The following is a 24,276-nucleotide window of genomic DNA, read 5'->3' as shown; positions in this document are numbered from 1 at the left end:
ACATTGACAACTCACATGCCTTTAGTGAAAAAGGAAGCAAGTGAGACAGCTAGAACAACAACTGCATTTCTTCACACAAACTGAGTAACACTTCTTATCAAAGCCTCAAACACACAGATTCATCTAATACCTACATAACTTCATGCTAATATAAATACCAGGTGGTCATCCTCGTCCCTGGCTCCTGTACATGGCTGCACACTCTCTCATTAAGTTTCACATCTGTGAGTGCGGACAGCTCTCTCCATATCTCCATTGCACTTCATTAAGCCTTTATTAGCAGGCGCTTGGACACCTTTCACCGACACACACACAGACGAAAGCACTAAGGCACACGGACAGATTTTCTTGTCATCTTTCTTGCGTTTAACAGTTCAATGTATTGCCAATTTGCTACATATTTTCGAAAAACAAACAGGGTTAAAAGAGTAAGAAAAAGGAAGGATAAAACACCTGATCAGAAACCAGAGATTGAACAAGATTTTGAAAACTGACAATAATCAATATTTGCTATTGGAAAGGTAGATACTGTAATTCGTCCTATGAAATATGTGGTAATGCAGAGATGATTGCGGTTAGGATGAAAACTACAAATGACATGTGATGAAATAAAAAATATGACATCATACTGCCAGGCTTTAAGAAACTGCATTCGTACCCTGGGGATTAAAAGCCATTTTATTTTAACTGGTATTTCATTTTGATGTTGTTCTTTTTCAAAGTAGGTCTGATGTGATGTATTACTTGTAATTATGGTGTAATTTGCAGGTGCAGATGGTATTTTATAATAGAAAAGAATAACTATGTGTGAGAAGGCTACTGGGAATACTGGAGCCACATGGATAAATGAGGCAAAGCAGTCGCTAAAGCTCACATGTGTCACTTTCCATTCAAAGGATGAAAGCCAGTTTAGCATAGTTCCATCAGCTCGCTATTGATTCTTTAAATTACAGCCCTGGATCTGAATGGCTGAATGGACGAGCAAACAAATGACTGGCGACGTCAATAGTTTCATCTATGTGTCTAAGAGTCCAAAGATAGAGGACGGAGCTCACAGACAGCCAGGCAACAACAAAGACGCAAAGAGATTAGATTCATGTCACACACATGTCACAGGGCAACCGAACAAAGAAACCATTCCAAAATCTCACAGGGGAAAATATTGGATCACAGGCTCTGTCATCTCTCACTCTCCACTTATTGCCTCTCGCTCTCTTTGTCCCTCTCATGCACACTGAAGGAAAACACAGACATTTCTGTCACCTCCCCCAGGCGAGCGAGTGAATGGTCCCTTGATACTGAGATCTGAGGATCAAAGTCAACAGGGCATCCATGTGTGTCAGATAAAAAAACGTGGGTGGCTATATGCTAACATGGGAGCTACAGCGCGTGCAAGAGCTGCTGGATGGATAGAAAAGCAAAAGAGGGACAGAGAAAGGATGAGTGAATGTGAGAGGGATAAGCCATGTAATTATTTGCAATGGAGAAGACCAAAAGAGAAATGAAGAGGAGACAGACAGAAAGAGAGCACAGTGGCAGTGCCAGCCTCTTTTGTTGCTAATTAACACAACACGGGGAATAATAACCTTTTTAGCAGCCGCGCGCATCACACAGCCCACAGAGAGTGAAATGATAACAGGTAAGGTGATATGAGGAGCAACAAGCATGTGACAGTCAAGGAGCTGATAGAAGTATCTGACTGATATTTATTTTTAACAATATTGCTAGACCTTTTCATTAGATTTCATAATAGGATTTGAATAACAAATGAATAATAACATTCTGAAGAGTTGTTTGGTGTTATTTGTTCTGTGGACAAATGCTCTCTTCACAACCTTTATAATTGTTCTGATTATATACAAAGTGTCAAATGAAATCAAATGTAATGTTATACACTCTTTACAACATCAGGAGGGTGCGTCCCCAGCTGACCCAGAAAGCCATGCAGGTTCTGGCCCATGCAGGCTCTCGTCATCTCACGCCTAGACTACTGCAACTCCCTCCTGGCTGGTCTACCTGCATGTGCCATCCGACCTCTGCAGCTCATCCAGAATGCAGCGGCTCGTCTGGTCTTCAACCTTCCTAAATGTTCCCACACCACTCCGCTCCTCCGCTCCCTTCACTGGCTTCCGGTAACTGCTAGAATCCACTTCAAGACAATGGTACTTGCGTACCATGCTGCGAATGGATCTGGCCCTTCCTACATCCAGGACATGGTTAAACCGTACACCCCAGTGCGTGCACTACGCTCTGCATTAGCCAAACGACTCGCTGCACCCTCGCTGCGAAGGGGACCCAAGTTCCCATCAGCAAAAACACGTGGGTTTGCTATCCTGGCTCCAAGATGGTGGAATGATCTCCCCATTGACATCAGGACAGCAGAAAGCTTACACATCTTCCGGCGCAGACTGAAAACTCATCTCTTTCGACTCCACTTCGAGCGATAAAATTACTAACAAAGCACTTATATACTAATAAAGCCAGTTGAGTAGCACTTGAAATGTTTTGGCTCTATGAAACCTGATGTACTTATATGATTCTGTTTTCTTCAAGTTTGTATCTTCTTGGTCGAATGTACTTATTGTAAGTCGCTTTGGATAAAAGCGTCAGCTAAATGCAATGTAATGTACATTTTTCTAAAGCCGTTTAGAGAACTGTCTTCTTCCAAAAACATTAAACAATTGAAATATTTGCATCTCACCAGCTTTAATTCAGAAACTTTGACTACTCCCAATTTATGATTACATTACATTGCATTTAGCTGACGCTTTTATCCAAAGCGACTTACAATAAGTACATTCGACCAGGAAGACACAACCTTGAAGAAAACAGAATCATATAAGTACATCAGGTTTCATAGAGCCAAACATTTCAAGTGCTACTCAACTGGCTTTAGATAAGCCAGTCCTTTATTAGTATATAAGTGCTTTTTTAATAGTTCTATCGCTCGAAGTGGAGTCGAAAGAGATGTGTTTTCAGTCTGCGCCGGAAGATGTGCAAGCTATCTGCTGTCCTGATGTCAATGGGGAGCTCATTCCACCATCTTGGAGCCAGGATAGCAAACCCACGTGTTTTTGCTGATGGGAACTTGGGTCCCCCTCGCAGCGAGGGCGCAGCGAGTCGTTTGGCTGATGCAGAGCGTAGTGCACGCGCTGGGGTGTACGGTTTAACCATGTCCTTGATGTAGTAAGGGCCAGATCCATTCGCAGCATGGTAAGCAAGTACCAGTGTCTTGAACTGGATTCTAGCAGTTACCGGAAGCCAGTGAAGGGAGCGGAGGAGCGGAGTGGTAAAAGTGTTATCCAAGTATGACCTATTTCATGAATGTAATATCACAACAGCAGATAGTATATAAAGATAATGTAGTCTCAACTTAGAAAGCCATTAGACAAAGAAAATACATCCTAAAAGAGTCAATTATTAAGATTAAATTAGATTTTTGTGTTGTCAATATATGTATCTAAGACCTTGTTAATACACCTTTTTAGAGCTTGCTTTCTGTGTGGTACATTTAATAGTTTTTTGTCCTTAGCAAAAAAAAATCTCAATGATAGTTTGCAGGAAGTAAGGTTTGGTAGAGAAATCATATCATAAGTTATATCATATCACATTTGGGTGATGGAGAAGGAAGGAAGGTATGGATGGGGTAATGGCCGGTGAGAAGGAGACGTGGGTCCAACTGTCAGTGAGCAGAAGGGAAGGAGACGGCACAGCTTGGCCCCTGGCTCACGGACAAAGCCAGTCAGCTCGTCGTCCATTCGCACTTGTGACATGTGGACACGTTAACCCATGATGCACACACACTGTACACACACGCCTCTGATGACGGCAAGCCGCGAGCCACCTCCATCCATCCATATGTCGGTCAGTGAGCCAGTAGGGCAGAATCTGTGTTTTCTGCCAGGAACAGAGGGTAACCAAGCTGGTGTGTATGCATGTGTGTGTATCTTAGTGTATGTGCTTACCCATGCATGTAAATTGGAAGGCGTTTAGTGGTTTGAAAGCGCTGTATGTCAGTCTTTGCAAGCGGGAGGTAAGGACATCAGTTTCAAGGGCAAACACACACGCAGACACACATGTGCTCTTCCTCTTCTTGGTGTGCAGGTCATGGCCAATACTTTTCCAGATTATATTAACTTGTGTTCCTGGGAGAACCTGCTTATCAAAAATTGGTTTTGAAATTGACGGAGGAGGCTCGTGGCGATGGATTTAACATTATTTGACGAGGGAGCGTGCGCTTAAGGTAGTTTTGTTATCTTCTGCTTTTGAGCTAGTCCCACTGAGAGCAAAACAAAATATAATCGTATTTGTATGATTCTATTCCAGTGAAAGTCGCTCAACTGAAAAAAACTAATCTCTTACTTTCATCCTGCTCTGTTTATCGCTTTTCCCTTCACCCTGTGGACCTCACAAACACAAGCATGCGCACCCGTAAACACACATGGATACACAGTCAGCGCAGCAGGTTTTTTCTGATAATCACTGTATCAGTCATCCTTTGTGAAGACGAGGTAAATTCTCTACACGGGGGAGTCTGATCAATGCGAGAGACATGTAAATCGATGTGGACATAGTCTCTGCTAGCTCGCTAGTCCTTATCCTTTATCCATCTCCCACCCTTTCAAATCTTCCTCATTACCCGCTCCCATGTAAGACCAAATCTCCTGCTACTCTTCCTCCTTTCATATCATCCTATCATTTATTCTCCGTTTCTCTCATTCCATCTCTCTAATAATGTGTATGATGTGTGTTTGTGCTGCTGACACATCCATCAAGCTGCCACTTAGACCAGTGGCAGGCCACATCATTCCACAGTAACAGACATGTCCCTGGATAACCTTGGTCATAATAGAGTCTAATGGCAGAGGTCCTCCACACCCCGGGGTCAGAGGGTATAACCATCAACCTCCTCAAACATACTGCATGGGCTGATAGTTGGGATGGAGTGGGATGGACTGGGGAGAGGGTAAATGTGTGTTTGTGTGTATAACAGTATGTGTACGGCGGTTGTTGTGCAAAGGCCAAAAGGAAGATGAGTGATTTATCAGTGACGGGCAGGCAGCGGGTCCCTTTGGCAGCCATGTTTTTGTGTTGGCCGTCTAAAGTGTCTTTTCGTCAACTCGTCCATTGCGTGGCTCATAAGAGAGGATTGGTAAGGTGACCTTGGTTTGTGTGGAGATGTAACATGTAGATTGATGAACTGGTTTTCACACTAGAGGGAGAGTGCAGAACTGAATGTGAGGATTAGATCTGAAGGTCATCTACAGTACATCAGTTAAAAAAGTGTAAATGTAATAATCTAAAGTCGCCTATATTTGCATTTTAGGTAGATGGGAGTGTTTCAAGTGCAGAAGAAGAAAATTGGATCCTCTATAGACACTGGAGAAATGTGCCATCTGCTACCTTATCTTGCTGAAAGGATATTTTTCTTTTTTGATGCCAATCTTAAAATACCAATAATGTATATTTGGGTGATTAAATGTTGCAGTCTATTGGACTGTAACTGAAAGAAAATGTGATATGAGGTGTAAAGTGTATTAAGCATAATTGTATTACACATTTTGAAACATTGTAATGTTCTATTACAGAATGTTTTACATGGAGAAAAACACTACACTAAACCAGTGGAAAATGGATGATCACAATTTTAAAAAAAAGGTGATATGAAATTAAACAAGCAAATATATGTCAACTTCAACACTGGTGCTGGTGTTAAAGTAAAGTTATTTATGTGAAGGCAACTTAGACAAAGAAAGTGTAAGCAATCATTCAGGCGGAAAGTACTGATTACCAAACAGTGATCAACTCACTCAACTAATTACCACTACATTTGAATACATGGCCTATTCATTGACACATGAACCTGGTCAATAGTTAACTGGGCAGGGGAGTCAATACTGGACAGACAACAGGTCAGTAAGAAAGACTGGTCAACTGAAATAACCAAAATTAGCTAGAAACTTTGTAAGCAAGTTCAAAATAGCTCTAATAATGTAATCAGGGAGTTGTTATAGCTTCCGCTCTGTTAATTAGGTGTTATACTACGTCTTTGCCACAAAAAAAGGCACACTCTTGTGCTTTGATGGTTCTGCGTATGAATATTAATTTACCCTAATAATGGCAAACCATGTGTGCAAAAGTATTCAGTTCCTGTATGTGTGTACAGTACACAATGTATACATGCTTTGTGTTATTAAGTGATGGGGAAAGAAAGAGAGAGCATGTTCTTGAGAGAGCGTCAGCACAACAGGGTCATTAGCAAACAGCCCCACAGGGATGAAGAAGGAGCTGATGAAGATAAAAGTGTCTTGCTTTAGAAGTTCACACACTGATTGAAAAAGCCAACAAATATATATCAGGATCTTTCCCAACCTCATTAACACTGCCAACTTGGAGCTAAGTGCAGCTTAATGCAGTAAAAATGTATTCCTGGTTTGTAAATGAATGAAGCCTATGTGTAATGATTTAGCCTTATCGAAGCAATTTCAGAGCATAATCAAGAAATAAAGAAATGTGTTGAATACAGCGGAGTTAAATTGGTCTGCCTCTAGTTATATGCGTACATGTCCTATGCATATCAATTTATATTTCAAAATTGTCTTTGTTCCAATCTGAAATTCCGAATAGGACATCAAGTAGTATTAGTATTTAGGCTATTAGTGGTATAGCACTTCTATCAACCATCACTATGATTTTACTGTGACTTTTCAACTTATTGTGATATACAACAAAATATTTAAAAAAATCAGAGTATAGTCTACTCTATGTAAATTGTCTTTTGTGCCTGCAAATGGGCCAGTTAGAAGCATTGCAAGCAGTGCTCTTTGTGTCCACGAGCTGTGATTCACCCCACAACCCTGCCTGTCTGATCTGGGACCATTACTGACCAAATCCTGCAGCAAGACGACAGACAAAACCTTAAGGAGAGTCGTGTGTGTGTGAGTGTGTGTGTGTGTGTGTATGTGTGTATGTGTGTGTGTGTGTGTGTGTGTGTGTGTGTGTGTGTGTGTGTGTGTGTGTGTGTGTGTGTGTGTGTGTGACTCTGAGCAGCTAGACAAGGTTCATGGAGCTGTCAATCATGGTGTCACTTATGGTTGTGTGATATGCACACATAAGTATACTTGTCACACGCAGACTTGCATGCAAACACACACATCAGTTATATAATGGCATGGTATATGAATAGACTTATCACAGTTTTGCCAATAACAGAGGGATGTCATTTGTTGTCCATCAGTTGAACAAATGCTAATCTCTGATACAGTTTATCATGAAACATTAAACAGACAACAAATGTTTCTGCACTTTTTTAAACAATTTCCAACTCATACCACCAGAGCTACTTTGTATGGATCTGTGTGTTTATGAGTGTTAATTGAAGCAAGGGCAAACAAAAATCTACGCCGGGAACCGGAGTCGAGGCTGATCCTCTTGCTGTAGTCCTGTGTCTTGGATCCTCTATCCTGAGTTCTGGATTAAGTCGTGGACTTCGGGTCGTGGCTGAACCTGTCTCTGCGGTCCTGCCTTGGGTCTCGTCATGCTGCTTCCCTGATGGCTTCCACAGGATTGTAGCTGACATCCTCGTGGATTCATCTTCTTATTACAGACACGTGCATTTCCTAACATTCGGTCTATATGCTGTAAAATGTATTATCTCTTAGATTTACACACGGCATCTATTGCACGTCTGTCCGTCCTGGGAGAGGGATCCCTCCTCTGTTGCTCTCCCTGAGGTTTCTCCCATTTTTCCCCCTTAAACTGTGGGTTTTCTCTGGAAGTTTTCCTTGTACGATGTGAGGGTCTAAGGACAGAGGGTGTCGTTTTTCTCATACTGATATTCTGAACAATCTGTGCTGTTGTATTTGCTGTAAAGTGTCTCTACTGTAGGCTATTTTTATTTTATGTACAGCACTTTGGCTCGACCAAAAATCGTTTATAAATGTGCTATATAAATAAAACTTGATTTGATTTGATTTGATTTGAAACTGTTGCTGATTTATGTCCCACATTAACAAAGGGCCCAGGCTAATATAAAATCACTCACGGGCCCATAATAATGTGCAACACGTTGAGATGCAGGGCATTGGGAGTTGTTGTCTTTAATTGGAAGCAACATGATATGTAAACAAATGAAAGGTTTGAGAATAGAAAAAGAGTCCTGTTTTGCTCTCAAGGAACAAGATACCTATTCAATTACCGGTACCTAATCAAACAAGTGTTTGTGTGCTACCTAGTGGCTTAGAGGAAACACCCCCAAAATACACTTCAGTGAGTCCACAGGCAGTATGAAGAGGTAGGAAATCCCAGTGCTTAACAAAGAAATTCAAAGACAAAAAAACGGAACCTAAACTTTAAAGGGATCTTTGCTGATCTCCTCATGAAACCACAACTACATTTAAAGGTAAAATAGCTTCATGACAACGGGCCCTTTCCTCACAAAGGAAAAGTGGAAAACCAAAAGCAACAACAAATGCAAGAATCAAACCAAGCTTTGTAATTTATCTGACAAACAGCGGCTTCTGCCTTTGAAGAGGAGAAACTAATGCCATCGGTTTAGACATCTGTATGTTTCCTGTTGAGCTCAATGGGGAATCCCGCTACATCTTGTGTTCTCCCAATCCTCCATTTCATTATTTTTTCTGCACTCCATCTCTGTTTTATCTCGATAAGACATACGAGAGAGGTACAATCAGTCAAACAACAAAGTGTGTGTTTGATGAGCTTTGTCACCACAGAGAGCAGCAGCACCAACAGTTCTACACGTCTTTCTCCACGATGTGATGGATCACAAGCTACAGGGTAGAACTGTGTAAAACTCAATGTTTGGAGTCTTTAGTCAATGGTATTTAGCATGAAAGATAATGGGACACAGGTAGAGCTGAAAGCTGACATCTCTTTACAATCTTCAAACATGGTGTGCCCTGTAGGTAAAATCTATTCCCCATTTCCGTTTCAGCAGAGCTTCGTCAACGCTCAATAAAGACTGGAAAAAAGTGGATATATATTGATTTAGGAGTGGTGATTGGAAAGCAAATTAGGGTGTAGAAAGATGAGCGACCTTCATATTGACTGATAACATACAAAGGGCTATGTAAAACATTACAGGTTGGAGGAAATCCATTTCCTTATTTAGCTTCCTACAGAATGCTATAAGGGAAAAAGACATGGAGAGAAAAACACTGTAAGAATAGGAAGAGGGACAGATTGGTAATGCACTTTTTCAGGGAGAATGTTTGGTCAGTAGTTTATAAAACAGCATTACTTGGAATGCACTGTATTGACTCAAAAGGTTTTGTTCTGCAGTGTAGCTTGAATCTATATTCAAACTAGAAGGGTACTTGAAGAGTGGAGACATTTGCCAAGGCCTTCTCTCAAAGTTAATGATAGTAAGAAAATAATTAATGTATCCCCCTTGTGATTCGGATCCGCTCCAAAATGTAATGGATTTTTTCCTGGCGTGTGCTATACCTTTCTGACAATTATTGTGAACATCGGGCCAGTAGGTTTTTCCGATATCCTTCTACAAACACACCACACTGAAAACATTGCTTACGTGTTAAACTATTTGATTTTTGAAATTGAAAATATTTAAATCCACCCAACATTTGATTGCCTACATACATTAAACAGGCGGAAACGAGTGAAAGCTAACAACAGAGAGACGGAGTTGGTAAGTCTTTCTGTGCAGTCAGCCTGTTAAGATCAAATTGTGTGCTAAGCCCTGGCTTCTGCCTCAGCACCATATAAAGCTGATGGATCAACGCGCAGGGGGCACAACATATGAAACCCATTTATTTTAAGGGGTGTCTGAGTTGTCTCCGCAGCAGCACGGGCACATGCACACGTGGACACACACAAACATGTATGCACACATCAAGTTAAACGTGTGCGTGTTGGAGGCATTTCTATATCCAACCCACTCGCGGCACAACAGAGATGGGAGAGAATGGCCAATCTATAATCATTAGGAGGGGAAGAGAAGAGATGGCGGAGAAAGAAAGCTACAGTGCTGTCAGCGAGGTGTCGGGATAACAAGATTAGACCTTGTATGATTCATCTGTGGCCGTGGCATTCTGCTCCTCACCCGCCTACCACCATCCCAGTCGGTTGGTGTACTCAACCTTTATACCTTGCTTTCTCTGCCTCTTTAAGTCCTGAGACTTCATTTGAAATGATGTGCATTCAAACTCCACTGAATGAAACGTTACCTCATGTTTGTTCAGTTCTGATTTGGTTATAGAAGGAAAAAAAATACTTGTTTCTCCTCTTTGGCCTTCTCTTTAAGGCCATCTTCGGTAATATATCTGTATTCTCTGGCCTGCCCGGTTGTTCTCAGCTCTTACAAGCAATGTCCTTAGCACTTCAATTATTTGCTTCAGGGGGCAATTATACTGCTGGCTTCTCCATCTCCAAACTGTCTTTCTCTCACCAACATTTTCAACTGGATTGTTATGACTGACATCAAGGACTGTCAGTCAACCAAAAGTAACCCCATCGTGCTGAAAAACCCATCAAAACTACTGTAGCTGTGTAGGGATATCTACTTCACAAAACATTTATCCAAGTATTCCAAATTCATGTACACCATCCTTTCCAACCCTCACTACACACACTCTTCCCTGCACTCTATCTCCCTTCATCCTGCTCTCCATCCCTCCTCTCCCTCTCTTCCTTTCTCTCGCTGGGCTGGGGGACAGTAGAGTGACTTTGAAGTTGTGCTGCTTCAGGAGGAGAGAGAGTCACTTTGGTTAATTAGTTGTTCTTATCCCAACAGCAGCAGCAGCCGCCATCAGCTTACTGGCTCAGAGGGGAGAGACAGAGCAAGCATCAGCAGCAACTACCAACTGCTGCATGCTAAAGATACCCTCCCTCTGCTAGTTGTTAGTGCTAGCGGCTAGCAACATTTTAACCCACCCTGAGACTGAACTGAGGATTACTGAAGTTGCCCCACTCAGCATAATGATAGTTAATATGGTATGAAATACGGTACAGAAAAGCCCTTGCTCTCAGGGGAAGCTTGTCAGACCATAGTTAACTGCAGTGGCAAGATACTACTTTTTTCCACCATGTCATCAATATGACCATCAGTTTAACAGTAGGTGTTCGAAAGCAATGCACAGGGAGATTTGGTCAGGCCAAGAAGAAATAGTGTCTGCTTTAAACATGAAATAAAAAGACACACAAGAGCAGGTCAAAGATAAAAATAACAGCAGGTCAAAGATAAAAATAACATCAATAAATAATTGAACATTGCAGCAGTGCAAGAAGGTGGGTAAGATGTATTCAAATTAGCGATTAAATTGAGACATTTTACATGTTGGCTTTTGTTTGTCCAAAAAAAGGCTTTATCGAAACACATTTCTAAAACTAAAATACTGCAGAAGAACTATGTTTTATGTGCCGGTTCCAAAATGCTGGAAACATTTTCAAACCATCACAAGCTCTAATTATCAATGTTCCTGAATGTTTTTCTGAATCTAACAAGGTTTATTTATTTATCCTATTTTCAAGAACATGCAAGCACCTTTTTGTGAAAGTGGCCAAGAAGGAGGATTTCACCTACTCATCATATGTGGTGTAATACAAATCACTTGGCCGCACCATATGTGTGAATGTTAATAGTTCAAGAACAAAACTCACTCCTGACATACGAGTGGGGGAGTGGTGTACCTATACGGTGTCAGTGTTATCTTGTATCAGCAGGGTTTCTCACAGCATGTCCATCCCTCTCTCCTGAGGCTTGCTCTCTTTGCCCTCCCTCCCACAGCCCCACAGCATAGTGGCATGGCAGCAAGAGAGAAAAAAGGGATGGCTTAGATTCAGAAACATTAACTGTTCCCTAGAGAAACACACACACTCACACATGCAGTGTTGGTTCTGGCCTTCCCCTTGTATCGGATCGCCGCGCTCCATTCTGTTTGGCCTCAGAGCCAATGACTGCTGACATACTGTCATGTGTGCACATACTGCGTATTCTCTTTCTGTCCGTTTCTCTCTCATCATTTGAAACATGATGGGCAGCCACATCCCACAGACGGGAAACTCATATTCAGCTTACTCCATTGTAAGGGTTTCTGATAGAAGTGAATACAAATAAATGTGCTCTTTGAAGTAGTCAAGGCTCATTCCTTGGTAACAAACTGACATAAAGTTCATAGACTAATTTATTATCCAAGACAATTCAATGTATTTTCGGTCCGTAGTGTCGCAGCCTGTGGGGCTATGGACTATAGAGTTCAACATTAGTTATACAAAGTTCAACACAGCGAGTGGAGGCAAGACTCTGCCAGATTCGGAGATAATTCATTCAACCCATCTCCTCGTCTCCACAGACCCGACTCCCAAGGCCAGTCGGGGGAGGGACAGACGTAGAGGGACGACGTGAGTCATGAAGGACGTGCACATACATATGAATAAGTGTGTGCCTGTATGACAAATGTACACACACTCGAAATGCGAGTGTACCGCCCATATGTGTGTATCAGTGTGTGTCTGCATGCGATGCACACACACACACACACACACACACCTGTCCAGGAGAGTCAAATCCTCCCCTAATGGCACCACAGGGACCCAATACATTAGCATATTAAAAGGTGACATTTCACAGTGTGAGTCTTGCAGTGGAGTGCAACGCGATCACTGTGACAGTCTGACAGCCACACAGGCAGGTCTGAGAACAGACATAATACTGTGCAATGCCACACTATGGGAATATGCAAAAGTGGCTGGGATTCAGAAAACACCTGTCCAGGCACTGTGGGGTTCCACTGTTATGTTTAGTGTACAATTTTATAGGGAAAACTTTTACAATGGACCTCAGAAAAAGTGTTGACTAATCGGTCAAGTCTCATCCTTTATTATAGATGCAAAATAAATCGACACATAGACTTTGAGATATTATTATCTCAAGAGCAAATTAACAAATCAATATACACACACACTGTACACACAAACAGAGAAATGCTGATACTACAACAATACTGCATGTGAACAGTATATCAACTAGATTTCCAAACGACTGAACAATACCTGTGATTCATTGGGTGATAAACAGCACAAGCACACACACCATTCCCAAACAAGCATTGCTCATCATAGCCACACACACTAGATATAAAAAGGAAAGACAGACAAAAAAACTTACACTAAATCAGGTGTGTCCTCATTAAAACGTTGTATCGACTTATTGATCAGTGCAAGTACCTCCACAAATAAAAATATGAAAGCACCACTTTAAATATTCTGACAACCAGAGATGCCATCATAAGTGTCTTAAAATACTGTAAGTCAATAAGTAAAAAGAAAAACATAAAGAATGACAAAGCAACTTAAGGCCGTTTTGGTCTGTAGTTTTGGTCTTAGCAAAATGTTCGACTAAGATGAGGCAGCCGTACAGAACAATGATTTGTAAAACTCAGTTTGAAAAACTGACATGCATAATTATTGTGATTGATTCAGGTTTTTGGCATCCACTCTCAAAGTCACAAGAAAAGTGTCTCTTTTCAGAGGAACTCCCACCATCCAGACGCACACATGCAACACGCACGCACAAACGCCCCAGCAGCTGAGAGAACAGGGACAATGGCTGAGTTCAGTAATTGGCTCTGAACTGCTGCTTCAGCAAAAGTCTTGGTCCTGTCGGAAAGCTGTCAGCGTTTGGCATTCTTAACATCATTTCATCTGCAGGACAGCACCATGTGAAACACCTGGCTGGAGGACATTAACCCGCCACCTTCCTCTCTGCTGTCACATGTTACGTCAACTACTGCTGCTAAAACTAATACTCCTTCAGTGCTGAGGCAACTGAAATGACCTGTCTTCCCCTCGTGAAAGCATTAGACTGCATGTGGTGCCAATACGTGAAAGAGAGCAACTTAGGGAGTAAGACAGCTATGAGTGAGGGAAAGTCGGGGAGACACTGACGCAGCAAGAAGCTGATTAATACCGACTGTTTATCAAACAGCAATATTCGAGCGCTCAGCACAGAGAGCATTTCATCTGTGTAAGTGTAATGATGCTGCTGAAGAAGTGATACAAAACGAGGGATTTTCCATTTGCAGATAACCTTTACTGTGAGTAAACCCATCCGCAGCCACTCTTCCAGATCATAAGCAAGCAATTACAGTAGGCGCTCCTCTCTGCGTGTGTCCTGAGAAAGACCATTTTCAGGTTGTAGCATCTTGTTGTCCTCCATCTTGCCGCTCTTTTTGCTTTCTTTACAACAATTCCATCAACTCAAGGGCCAATTTTTGCAGCATGGCAATTTCGCGCGGGCACTGAATAGAGCTGCCCAGCAGGAGCCCGGGGACGTAATAAGAAAAAAAATCCCTACCGTATCGTTCAAAACCGCGCTGTGTGGAAAATAGCAACATTATGAATAGGAGCGTTTCACCAGGACAATTTTGAAGCGCTTCGGAGTGAGGGTAAAGTAATTATAATTGCAGAAAGCTGCGTTATTGTTGTGTTACCCAAAGGTTTCTTGGGGGCTTTGCCTCCTGGCAGGGGAGCTAAACAGCTGACTACTTCAGTTCAGTATTTGAAAAGGATGGAAATCAGCTGCTTCAAAGGACCCAGTGTCACCAACTCAGCCTGTGATTTCACTCTTCATGAGGCTTTTGATATAAGTCACTCATATTTTAACCATTTGCAAGATCAGCCAATGATTTAAATATAAATTCCAAACCCACTCAAGCAGTCCTTGTATTTTTTGTGTATGTGTGTACACACTGATTGTAATTTTAAGTATAAAAGATGTTGATCTTTGAGGGACTTTCAGTTACAGTACAACTTGTGTGTTGATTTTGTCAGCCAAGTCGCTTACTATTAATATTTAGGAGAGAGAGGAATGATCAAACACCCAAAGACTTAAACAGGGACATGTGGCTGTTGAAAACTAGACAAATAATAAATGTTCTCAGCAATAAAGAACAAGGTAAACTCATTAAAACACCCAACTTGTATCATGTTTACATACATGGAAACATTAAAGTAAGAAAAAAAAAGGAAATGTACGTCATAAGAGGTTAAACCGTACTACTTCAAACCTTATTTGTTAATCTGAAAGATCTGTAAACTGTGACCTTACCTTCATTAATACTGACTCGCTGAGTTTCTCACGGTTGACAATCTTTATGGCGACTTTCTGGCATGTTACACAGTGGATTCCCAGCTTGACCAACCCTGTGAAAACAGACAAGAAAACATTTTAGTAGGTCAAACACTTGCAGGACTGACAGTAAGACAACGTGTGATCAGATGACACCAAGATAGCAAAGGATGCATCATTAGGCACTGGAGTGAATTTACAGTGCAATGACATTTAATTAAAGTGATGTGTGAAGAAAACAACATGTTTCCTTAGCTTATTACTCTTATACAAACTGATGTCTAACGGCAATTTACATAATGCTGATAATGACTTCTGAAGTGTGGACAGTTCCTTAAAGAAACTGCCCTCTGGGGTTTATTTAAGTCATAAAGGCAGTAAGTAAGTGGGCCATTGGTGTTATTGATTCCCTGTAGTAAATTGCTTGGATGCAGTTGTGTCGAGTTAACTCAAACAGACAATAAAAGCTAGTGTTAACACACAAAGGACAGTCTTTGAATGGGATTCATTATTGGCCACCGCTCCAAAATGACAAGAATGACGCAACAATGCACTAAAAACTGCAGGAGTGTATATCAGTAAGACACTTTTTACACACATTTTAACAATCCTACAAAAAGTGCTCCCTTTGCTTTACAAGACTAACATCAATGCATGAAAATAGATTTGATAGTTTGACACGCAGCACCAGTCAGCTCTATTGGGATTCACACAGTTAATTTCTGCACTCGCGTTACTGACGAAAAACAAAACCCGCACTTTATAAATCCTGTAATTTGCCACAGAACCACAGGAGCAAAACCCTGCTTAAGTGTCCCCAGGTATCCCAAGTTAAACTATCAGCCACAAACACTGTAGAAAACACGCAGGGATACCCCAGTGAGTATACAGTTACACTGGAACAAAGTGGTGTGTATTTGATACCATGACAACAGCACCAATCCATTTTCTGCCAGGGACCACAGAGCTGCACACACAATCGAAAAATGTTTCAGATAGATAGTTTACTTACAAGCTAAGACAAACACACACCCAAACACAAACAAATAGCGGGTCTCTATTATTGATTTCCCCAATGGCCCCACGGTGCTGCCGGGATTTGGAGACGTTAGAAGACGATTTTTGACTCAGAAAACTACAGCATTTGAGCTCTCCAATGGCTGGCACACAGAATTTATAAAAATACGGATGTGGACTAATTTGAAGGCTTTGATTTCTTGCCACTCCCGTGCTGGCAGAGCTGTAGATGGTGGGATTAAGTTAACAAGTGTAACAACGATGTGCCTAAGACCGAAATGGTTCAGTTACTATAAGAAGCATGTTGCTGCAGAGAAGTAACGTCCCTCATCAAACAGACATGATTCAGACTTTTAGCTCACTCTCCCACTGTCTCACACAGTTTGATCTATATTAACCAGCAGAAGAGGAGAGTCAATGGACTTGGACAAGTGGGGGAAGATAAGTATGCATAAGCAAATTTTCCTGAAACAACATAGATTCAGGAGGGGAATGAGCAAAGGCAGATAGAGTATGAGACAAAGAGACGAAGTAAACAGAAAAGAGAACGTGATAGATGAAGGGATAAAGTTAAAAAGATTGAGAATCAGGAATAGAAAATTATTCAAATGACAGGCCACAGATAATTAAGCAATAATGGAGAGCATTGAGTGGGCGTGAGGCTCTGGCTTGGGAGATGAGGGGCCGCGGGGGCCGAGAGTGGAGACACATGGAGGAGAGGAGGCGTGAGAGAAAGAGAGAGAGAGAGAGAGAGAGAGAGAGAGAGAGAGAGAGAGAGAGAGAGAGAGAGAGAGAGAGAGAGAGAGAGAGAGAATGATGGAGGGCAGACCAAGAGATAGGAAGGAATCACATTCTAAAAAGAAGAATATAAAATATGCAGAAAGATTTAGAAAAAGGAGATAAAGCAGTTGAGAAGGAAGGGGAACAATAGACAAAGCCATTAGCCCTGTGATGGTAATCATATGTTAATGACTGCTATAGAGACGCTCATAAGTCATGATAAACACATTAAAGAGAAAATATCTGCCTCCAAACACATGAAAAGTTAACTGGATTATTTGCCTCTCTATCCATCTTGCTACAATGCCTGTGTTGTTGCAAACAGAGGATGCATTAGCAAGGGGGAAATGTGCAGGGGAAGACAGAACATTAGGATTTTACAACCACTTTAAGGATTGGAATGAACTCTCACAAGAAAGTGTAGTACATAATACAAAGGGTCATAAGCCTCTTTTATACCACACACATAAAAGCCATGACTTAAAACAACAATAGCACTAATGGAAATGGTAAAAAACACATTTGAAAAACATCAACTTAAAAGCTCAAGTCATCATTTGTAGTCACTGGTGGTGAAAGAATAGCAGGCTCCTCATGATTCCTCAACTATTCAGACCCAGCAGCAATGCAGCATTACAAATCTTTCTAACAGGAGCTTTTTGGATTTGGATCTGTTCATATTATGGGTGTTGCGTGCATACATGCTGTTGTTTGCCAAGACTTGTCCATCATTTTTACAGTACATTTACAGTATCTTCCTACAAGCATGGCTCAGCCTCGACACCATTAGCGCATTTTAAATCATTTCTAAACCACCATCATCACCTGAAAGAAACTAAAACAATATCCTAATGGATAATACTCAATGATTCCTCCCTGCTAACGTTCAACCCCAACTACCTCTGCTTACATCCTCTTCCCACAGGAGAAACATGCAGTAAAATAAACAAAACATTCTCACAATTATTGTATTACGGCTTGTATCATGTATGTTGTAGTATCTAATCCACCTCTGACTCTCCATGACTGACCCATATGATCAACCCTGCCTCCCATTTTCTGTAATGTTCTGTAATGAGGTGATTGCCTGATACTCCCTGTGCCCCTTTCACCTGTCTGTGACTACACACCAGAGGAAGCTCTCTCAGCGGAACGTGCTGAGCTGAATCTGGAGTGGCAAGGCTTGGGGGGAGGGATGTCCAGGATATGCCCTGGAAGACACAGGGGTTTCGTCTGGATCTGGCTGGGAAGAGCAGGTAGGCTGTCTTTGAACACAGCTTCAAACGTGAGGCTTTGACTGAGAGCACAAAGGATCCGAGCCTCGCGGGGGAATACAGAGAAGATTAAGGCTACAGTTGCCAGTGTCCGTGCATGATTCTGTGTGTGAGCCAATGGATTACATTTAAAATTGATGTTATGTAGTTGCATGAGGATAAAAGATAAAAATAACTTTTTCAAACTAGTGTTTATAGACACGCATGCAAAATGTATTTGGATGGTTTCTTTGTAAGTTTAAAGCTGTTGCATTGCACTGTGTACTGAGTGTTACATGTATGTAATCTATTAACTGGAGCATGGAGACACTTGCGGCCTGGTATTGTCCCATACGGTACGCTTAAATACTTTTCATTAACACACATATGGACAAAAGCAGGCAGTGCAGTCGACCTCAGTTTGCAACGCCACTGTATCAGCGAGTGCATCGATCTCTCCTCTACTTCCTCCTCCTCCCAGATCAATAACACCAAAAGCTCTCGCCTTCACAACAATGTCAGAATAATGACACCAGCCTGGGACTTATGGGCCACCATCGACTGACCCGAGGCCTCCATCCCGGCTCTGGACTCTTTACTTTCCATGCCACTCTGTGATTAATGATCTAATGTTGAGGGATTGCTGGAGGAAGACACAGAAGAGAACTTTGGTCCATGGCTCAGTGAACGTCAAGAGCTGAGAAAAGTTTGGCTGCCACGTGCTGAAAGCCGCTGTATTGCTTTAAGGCAGGGGTGTCAAACTCAATTTCATCGCGGGCCACATTCGCATAAAGGTTGCACTCAAAGGGCCGGTTGTAACTATATAAATATATAATATATATATATAAAATAATGTATTATATTACATTATTGCCTCTGAATTGGATTATTATGGGATAGGATAATAACTTAGTAATTAACTACGTCTGAAAACAGAAGTCCAGGGCAAATAATTGCAAGTCTCTTCAGTGCGCATGTCACACAACGAGATGCATTGTGGGACATGTCGTTTATGGGCAACGTGCTTCTGTAAAGTGGCATGTAACCGTATAATAAACGTATTATATTCTATGCAAGCTCTTGCGGGGCCACATAAAATGAAGTTGCGTTCCGGATTTGGCCCCCGGGCCTTGAGTTTGAGACCCCTGCTTTAAGGTAATGGTTTCAATCATTTCCACTGCTGGCTTTGACAAATCAGAGATTAATAGTGACGTTTTTGGATAAAAGCTCAGCTGATTGCGTCCAGAGGCGGCCATTTAGGAGAAACAGGCTGGATAACTGACAATCAGAATAGTCAATGAAAGTAGGTGACGAAAGGAAGCGAGAAGGAAATAAAAACATGCCGGGAAACCATGACTGTGCGCTAACTCATTACTAATGAAAACAGTTCATTAACAACAATATCTGCACAGAGTTGTAAAAACGTAATCAACTCTTTTTTTAGAAAAACATCCTGGCTGTTCCACTCCTGCTCTGCATCATTGAGCCATGTGCCAGCACTGGCTTCATAATGAGCTTTTTGTCTCACTTCCCTGTCTCTTTATAAGTGATTGTGTTTCATATCACAGCTGAACTTGCCGACATCTGTACTGAAAACATTTCTAATGAATGTCAGGATATATTCATTACAAGCGCTGATGTATTTGAACTTTTTAAATATAGGAACTTCCTGTCAAAGATATATAAGTCATGTTCCTTTGGGCCTTGGGATTTAAAGAATATTTTCAACTTTACACATACAGGGGGCCTTTTTTTTGTGTACTTATCATCATCACTTTATTATATTATAAGATGTTGTCAATTACATGTGTTATAGCCAAGTTGAAAGAAATATCGGAACCCTTTGGGGTAGCAGCAAGGCAGTTTTTCTGAATGAGCTTTAGTAGACTATAAAGTAAGAGCTTTGCACTTTTTTAAATATTTTGGGAGCTTCGAGGGGCCGAGTTGCTGGCATGTTTATGTTTGCCTTCCCTTAAAGCTGTTTATCCTTGCAGAGCAGCCAGAAAAACCCTCAGTCCCAGTGTAAGTAAACCTGTCTCCTTCCGTGAAGCATGCCGATCAGAGATGGATTTATCATCTGGCAGTGCTGGGACATCCAGGTAGGAGCAGGTAGGAGCAGGAAAGACCCTGATCCTATTTCCCCTTCCATTCATCTGAGACGAATGAGAGCCGGGGAGAGGAACACCCTGCTTGAGCCTAGGCTGTTTATGGTATCCTTCTAAGTTCTAATCACACACACATCTACAGAGCCACACACACGCAAAGTTTTCAGCTTCATCACAGCACTGGCATTCATGCGGTTAAAGATCATTACTGGATAGCTTAGTTTCCATCTGGAAGCGACTACTAAGAGAGGAGAGAGGAGGATGAAAAGAGATGTCTCCACTTGCGCACCTCTCTCACTTTTAAACTTGATCTTTCAGAAGCCCTAAGCCATTGCCGGCAGATGGTAGTAGCTTATGCTGGCTTAGCTTCCTCTCCCTGAGGCGCTGGCTCTGAGAAGCTCGTTGCCCTTAGGCACAGATCTGTGAGCTGCTTTCCGCTACTGCTCTCTAAACCTGAATGCTCTACGTGGAGGCTACCGCTCTGCACTGAGATCAGTGTTTGCAAAGAAACACAATGTGTTACTAGAGGCTTATTCTTCCAGCTTCTTCTGGCCATATGGAAAGCCCCTGTAGCAGGAGTTGAAGACCTATCATCAACCACCACTGCTCCGTGCACTGTCTGCCTTCATATCTCTAGGTGTTCTTCACCACGAGTGAAAAGCACACAGACGGATTTAATAACAGGAATATCTATTAGTCAAAAAGTCAATTATGCTGTCTTTTGTTTTGTTAGCTCTACAAACATTCTCAATGTACTTTCTGTAATAATAAACTGCTATTTAGGATGTGACTAGAATAGAAGACTTTATATTCTTTATTACAATTTGTACATACTGTAAGTGACTAACGCAGATATTACATGAGATTGCCTTTATCTATTAAGAGAAGAGAAATGTAGTGAATCCCTCCTTCAAATGTTGTATATATAGAAAAAGACTAAGCTATTCTATTAAGTTATTTTTCTGACTAATGTTTCCTTCTCATCAATCCAGAAAAGAGAGAAAGAGAGGGAATATACCATCAGACAGCTGTTGAGTCACACTGTGCAGGAGGGAGACAGCGTGTCAAAGATCAAACAATGCTCACAGTATCAATGAATCCACTCACTCATGCTGTCTGTCTCTCTCACCGCTGTTTCCTCATTCACTAAATCTCTATCTCCTCCATTGCTCCACCTCCTCTTTTGCTATTTTTGCATTTCCAGTCATCCGTGACGTTAGTCTACCCAGCCTCAATCCCTGTGCAACCCTCTAAACCCTACCAGCCAAAGCAACAGCAACAACATCAGTAAGAACACAGGCCCAGACCAACAGAACAGCTTCAAAAGCACGAAGAGCGGTTCAGCCCTGGAGTGCTGGAGCGAGGAGGGAGGCACACGGACGCGTGCATACAGAAAACTGTTTATTTAGTCTGCATGAAATAAGACATCTGCTCAACAGCTCCTTTATAAGTTAACTCCCTGCACAAAACAGAGATCTTTTGGTAAATACAATAATAATGGCACTGACAGAAATGTGGAAGTTGTTTTTATCTTTCAAGGGCACCTTTGAGATGTTAGTTAGATGACTTCTTGAACATGCAGCTGAAGGGTGATTCACTTCATTAAAACTAATACAGTCGTGTGGTCTCACAATGTTTTGGAGTTACTGTTAATTGATGGAGAATGCACTCTTTAAATAATATAGATCTAAATCATTAGCAATGGTTCAGATATGATCAATGTTTCTCCATCAGAAAGCCAATTGACTTGATGTGTGACCCGGTGCACAGCTCTGAATATTCTGAGATACAATTACCGGCTTTCAGCCTCTGATTTTACTACTCAATTCAAGGCTAAATGTGTCTGGTCACAATTTGCCTTTCATTTACACTGTAGCGTTAATAGTGTTAGATTTGCAGACATCTTATTGTGATAAATCGACCATATTAAAAACACACAATGTATCCACAAAAGCTACAAGTAAACATCTAAGTATTCTCTACAGCAGCTAGCATTTCCTCCCAGAGCTTGTTTATATAAACTGTATTACGGTGTGAATGTTTGTTTTTGGCTGTTTGGGTTATAAGTAGAGGGGGCACATTGGTGTGGGAGCGCAAATTCCATGTACACGACTCCATTTACATAATATAGCCCAAACAAATACAAACAGAAAATGTGTTAGGCAATGAAGTTCTGGGTGGCTTCAAGGCAGTTAATCTATTTGATACATTCTGAAACAAGTGTAAGCACGATTTAAAGAATTGCCAAAAGGCAGTAACTACTGAAAGATCCACTTAGTTATAACAAGCTCTCTGATTGGCGGATCGTATAGAACTCCCACCCTCTTGCAGCATCAGCCTCATCATCAGCATGTAAATATATGTACGAATGAGTCCTCAGAAGCTCACCACCTGCACGGTGGAAGATGCAAGCTTCATACACTCTTATTTTAGCCAGAAAGACACACAAGTCTCATTGCCAGAGGGAACTAATGCGTGATTGCACAAAATAGCTCAGGAAGTTGAGGCTGTCATATGTTTGACTGTGCAAAAGGTTCCTGGATGTTGTTGCTGACTTGCTGGAAAAATATGGCACATATACCAATATTATCATGTTTGCCAGAGATCCACACTCAAGACACAATCTCAGATGCTGCAGGTTTTGTGGATTAAACATGCAAATAAAACAGAAAAGTCAGGGGAAGAGAGTTCGCCTTTTGGGAGGAGGCAGTCTCCCCCATTACGTTGATCAGACACAGTGGTTTCTCCTTTCTTCTGAATCTTACTGCAGAGATGTCATTGCAGATTCAAAAAATACCACTCTGAATTCTGGCCTGATGTGACTGGAGTTTAGGTCAAAGAGCTGAGTGAGAGTGACAGTGTCAGAGGAATGTTCTGCACTAATCCCAAACGGGAACATCAAAGCAAACATGAATGAAACCAACGTCAGAGGAATAAGAGAGGGATGAGAGGAGAGATGGAGAAAACTAATAAAGAAAAATAAAATTGCAACAATGAGGCCATTGACAGGGATATGGAGAAACACTGATAAGGATAGAGAAATAGAGTGAAGCTGGGAGAGATATAGTCAAAACACAGAGAGAAAGTAGGGCCTCGGTGGGCGGGGCAGGGAGACTCAGATCTATTTTGAATGCCTCTGACTGGGGATCAGCAAAAGGAATGTATAATTACAGCCTCATGAATAATGCAAGCCGGATTCTTTTAATTAGCCACACCAGGCCCGATGCAGCAACCACAGCTGACGGGACAAACACACACACACACACACACACACACACACACGCACGCACGCACGCACGCACGCACACACAGTATATACACACACACACACAAGATAAGTTGTCTACATAAGATCATGTTGCCGGTGCGCATGTGTGTCACTTCAAACATATGTGTGTGCATGCTAAACATGCACTCACACACTCCTCCAGGGAGACAGGAGTCAAATAAAAAGGCGACATGATGAGCAAAGGATTGGTGCCTTGGTGATGACTCTCTGATAGGCTTCACAGTGAGAGGAGCCCCTAGACACCACTCAAAGAGCGGCACACTGTCTGCCTGTCATGTGTTAGATAACCCCCAATATAAAAGTATGAATTATTAAACATCTGAGTGGATAATATTACAAAACCTTGCTGCAGCCATTGAAAGAAACACTGGCAGGTGCAGCGCGGTCTTTCTCTGATTTTAACACACATATTCAACACGAACCAGCATGAAAAATCAAGACATTTCTGGCACACAAACCATGTCGAGACTCCAATTGTGTGGGCGAGAAAAAAAAAATCTAAGAAGCAATTAATCAAACCTTTTTCATCTATAATTCAGCTTGAGTTATTTCATTAATTAACAGTGTTTGGGTTATGTCTGCAACATTTTCATTATCAAACATAGGTGAAGCCGGAACAGACTTCAGGGCGATGAGTTCTCATCAATGTGGCCTGATAAGATTGAAATGGATGGTCAAAGCTCAACCAGGAAAAACTCAACTTTACTCTGTCCGCACATCAAG

General features: G+C 41.6%; 1 protein-coding gene across 5 annotated transcripts in view; it reads right to left on the bottom strand.

Annotated features, from left to right (window-relative positions):
* Positions 1-24,276, bottom strand: part of brsk2a (BR serine/threonine kinase 2a) — a 180,591-nt gene that overhangs the window by 64,025 nt on the left and 92,290 nt on the right. For all 5 annotated transcript variants that reach the window (XM_034215950.1, XM_034215954.1, XM_034215952.1 and 2 more), the window contains exon 2: positions 15,089-15,183. In XM_034215950.1, the coding sequence (XP_034071841.1) occupies positions 15,089-15,183 (95 nt within the window). The remainder of the gene's footprint in view (positions 1-15,088; positions 15,184-24,276) is intronic.

This window comes from Gymnodraco acuticeps, unplaced genomic scaffold (assembly GCF_902827175.1).
Source record: "Gymnodraco acuticeps unplaced genomic scaffold, fGymAcu1.1, whole genome shotgun sequence".
In the NCBI taxonomy this organism is placed as follows: Eukaryota; Metazoa; Chordata; class Actinopteri; order Perciformes; family Bathydraconidae; genus Gymnodraco; species Gymnodraco acuticeps.
This window is presented reverse-complemented; position numbering and strand designations above follow the sequence as displayed.